This window comes from Arachis duranensis, chromosome 9 (genome assembly GCF_000817695.3).
Source record: "Arachis duranensis cultivar V14167 chromosome 9, aradu.V14167.gnm2.J7QH, whole genome shotgun sequence".
NCBI classification, from domain to species: Eukaryota; Viridiplantae; Streptophyta; class Magnoliopsida; order Fabales; family Fabaceae; genus Arachis; species Arachis duranensis.
The window spans coordinates 12,483,988-12,487,739 of NC_029780.3; the positions used below are offsets into that span (position 1 = coordinate 12,483,988).

At 42.6% G+C, this 3,752-nt stretch overlaps 1 protein-coding gene across 1 annotated transcript in view; it reads left to right on the forward strand.

The window, feature by feature from the left end:
* Positions 1-1,575, forward strand: part of LOC110275626 (uncharacterized) — an 8,010-nt gene extending 6,435 nt beyond the window's left edge. The window contains exons 3-5 of the mRNA XM_052254196.1: positions 101-859; positions 931-1,024; positions 1,135-1,575. Coding sequence (XP_052110156.1) covers positions 101-859; positions 931-954 — 783 coding nt within the window. The 3' untranslated portion in view covers positions 955-1,024; positions 1,135-1,575. The remainder of the gene's footprint in view (positions 1-100; positions 860-930; positions 1,025-1,134) is intronic.
* The last annotated feature ends 2,177 nt before the right edge of the window (positions 1,576-3,752 follow it).

The window sequence follows — 3,752 nt, forward strand, 5'->3', positions numbered from 1 at the left end:
TGTTTCAATTACTATATTATTCCCAATTTTATGTGAAATTACCATAATGCCCTTAACCCTAATTTCAAAATGAAACCCTTCCCTAACTTAACCCCTTCAGCCACTAAGTTCTCTTTCTCCTTCACAAGTTCAACACACACAGTTTCCTTTGTTATCCCTGAAAGAAAGAAGCAAAGAAAATGAAAAGGGGAATAAGGGAAAAGGAGATCCGGAGGAAGAAAGAGCACCGGGCAAGCAGCAGCTCGCCGGCCAGCCGCGCTCTGCCGCCACGTCTAGCTCGCCGTTGATCGCGCTCCCGTTTGCCACCACCACAGCGCCGATTGCGCCGTCGCTAGGGAGAACAGAATCGAGAAGGGGTTGGCTCGTGAATGTGGGTGGTCGTGGGCTCGGGGCCGCCACGTCTCCATCACCACCGCGTCCACGCCGTGCCGCCGCCACTGCTAGGGTTTGCCGCCGCCACCTTATCACCGCCGGCAGGCACAGAAGGAGAGAGAAATTGGAGTTTTGCACAGCAGGGAGAGAGGGAGAGCGCGACAGGGGAAGCCATCTTCGCCTGAGCCACCGTCGCCGGACCTCCTTGCCGTCGCCGAACCTCCTTGCCGTCGCCACAGAAGCTGCCTTCGTCGATGCCGTTGGAGGCATGAACGGGAGGAGAACGCGCAGGAGGGAGCTTACAGAGAGGGTGATGCGCGATGGCGGTAGGTTATTCCGCCGCCCTTGCTGCCGTCAGAAGCTGCCGCCGTCCAGCCAGCTGCTACAGTGGTCATCACCTGTCGTGAATGGCTGCCGGAACCACACCGGAGCCTCTGGCCGTTTCTGTCACTTGAGACCCCGCTGTCGTCGCCGGAAAATTCTGCCGGTAAGGCTTCTAAGTTGAGTTTCCCTTTTGTTGAGTTTCCTGGAACTTCATTGTTGCTGTGTGTGCTTCAGATCGCCGCTGCTGCTTGGGGCTGACTGCCGGGTTGCCACCGAACCGATTCGGAGACCGCCGTTGTTTCGGTTCAGCCGTTCCTCCTTCGGTTCGGTAAGTGTTTTCAGTTTGAAAGTCTTTTGGTTACTGTTCTGTTATCATACGCTGAGGTTTGTGGCGTTAATTGCTATAAGATTGAGTTCGGTTGTTGTATGTGCGATTAGAGTTGTTGAGACTGTTGCGAAAGTGGCTTGGAACCGAGGTTTTGGCTGCCGGGATTTTGATTGTTGATTTTGGGTCAAGGCAGAAAGGATTATGTGACGCGTTTGGGCTATGGTTTTGCGTTTTGAGGTAGGGGCGCTTTCCAAAAACTATATTTTATATGCCGGAATTATTACATATGGGTACTGATGTGAGATAATGTATTTGGTGATTGTATAAGCCTTATGTGATGTTGATTATCCTGGATGAATGTAATTATATGTTTGAATGGATTATTATTTGGTTTTGATGAACGAACTGTTGTGTGGTTTTGTGAAACATAATGCCGTCCAAGTTGATTCTTTAGAGATTTGAAATATGAGTTTAATCCGTTGAGGATTGGTTTGAATTGAGTCAATTATTTTGATGATGTGAAAGATAGAATACTCTTGAAATTCAGCCTGGGTTGCTTTGATTAATTTTGGTTTTGATAATCTTGTTTGAAAAGTTATTTAGAAAGGATTGGATTTGAGAAGCTGTATCATTTGATTTAATAAGAGAATAATTATATTTTTTTTGCTTAATTTATTTAGCGAACTTTATGCCTTGAGTTTGACTTATTTAGAAATGAACAATTTTTACCGTTTGAATTACTGAAGGAAAGAATGATGCTCTAATATTGATTTCAATATAAAAAGGAGCTTTTAGTGATTTCAAAGGAATCTAGACTTTTGATTGAGTAATTAAGTTTGAGGCATTTTGGAAGAGCTAGAAAAATGACTTCCAAAAAGAATCCTGAAAGTGGTTTAATTCAAATGAACTGGTTCCGTTCAAATGAGTTGATTTTTGGACCGGGTTGGAACTTGTGATTTATGTATGGTTGGTTTCATAATAAATTCTGTTTTATTTACTTGAACCGAGAATCTATGACTTTAAGGGTTACAATGAATTTTAAGGAATTGATATAGGTTGACCTTCCCTAAAGACTTGGGACTCTGCCGAGAAATTTTGTTATAAAATCCCATTGTTAGGTGGGTGATTTTGAATACTTTGAAATAAATCTTTACCTTTCTATGGTTCTGGAAGTTTTGGAAAGAAAATGCCGAGAATGGCTTTGTTTTAAAAAAGGGACTCACTTTGAGTAAATTTGGCTTATGAGCCTGAGATGATTTGAGAAACGAGATTTCTAAAGCCAAGGCTGAAAAGAGTTGAAACTTGATTTCAAAGTGAAATGAATTGAGAAAATGATTTATGGCTTAAATGCCGATTTCATGAATTTGATGATTTTGAATGTGGAAGTGCTGTTTTGTTGTGAGCCGGAATGGCTTTGAATGATATGAATATTGGCTGGTTCTGGATTGAACCGTGAGCCGGAATGGCTGTGTATGCTATGAATATTGGCTGGTTCTGGACTGAACCGTGAGCCGGATGGCTGAGATGGATGTTGATCCATGATTGAGAATGAAAGCATTTTATGCTGAGATATTGATAAGTTGTGATGTTTTTACTTCCACTATCGGAGATGAGGGTTTCCCTGGGAGGAAGCAGTGGCTAGCCACCACGTGCTCCAGGTTGAGACTCGAAGCTCTTTTGACCCTATGTCGTCAGGGTGGCCGGGCATTGTGAAATTCCCGGACGAGCTCACCCCCATAAATATTCACCAGTGAGGGTGATGGATATGGATCATGATTTTGATCAAGTTTATATTGAGTATAACTCGAGTTGGGGAGACACGACAGAGGGACAGTCCAATGGTTAGCTACCAGGACTTGTCGGGTTGGCTCTATAACCGACAGATGATATCATCAGCCACTAGGGACAGGCATGCATCATATGCATCTATGTGACATTGTTTGGGTGTGCATGTTGTACTTGGTTTGCCTATGTGATTAATTGCTAATTGTTCTACTTGCAATAACTATTTGTTTGTGCCTGCATCTTCCTATCTGTGTTTGCAACTGGGACTCTGTTGGATTGTGGTGATTTGGTTGAAGGTTGGATGGTTTGGGCCTAGGGCCGTGGCTAGATTGTTTGGGATTAAGGCCGTGATTGGATTGTTTGGGCCTAGGGCCGTGGTTGGAATGAGATGAACTGATGGTTGATTTCGGTTTTGTGTTTCTGGTTTGGAATAAAATATGAAAGGCTATTTTGGTTCCGCATAGATAAACCGTTTTGAAAGGCTTTTGAGTTTTTTGAGAATTGAATAGTTCCTCTTTCAGAAAAGATTTCCGACTTTACTTTTATTGTAAACCGTTATTTTTGAAAAGAGGCATAAGACGGTTATTAATCACTGGTACGGTTTATCTTCACGTATCCTATTACAGTAATTCCTAAAAACCCTCTACTGAGAACCCTTTCGAGGATGATGTTCTCACCCCCCTACATTTTCCCCTTTCAGGATATGGGCGCAGAAGTTACGAAGGATTAATTTAGTTGTTGTTGAGATGCTCTGTATTGTTTTAGTTATGGTCTATTGTACCCTCGCCTTTATCTTGATATATTCTGTAAGAGGGATAGGAACCGTATTGGATAATACCTGTAATATCATTTATGTATATATATATATATATATATACATGTATGTACGCTTTATGAGTTGTTGTAAGTGTATTGTATGTATGGATGTACGTTGTATAGCAAA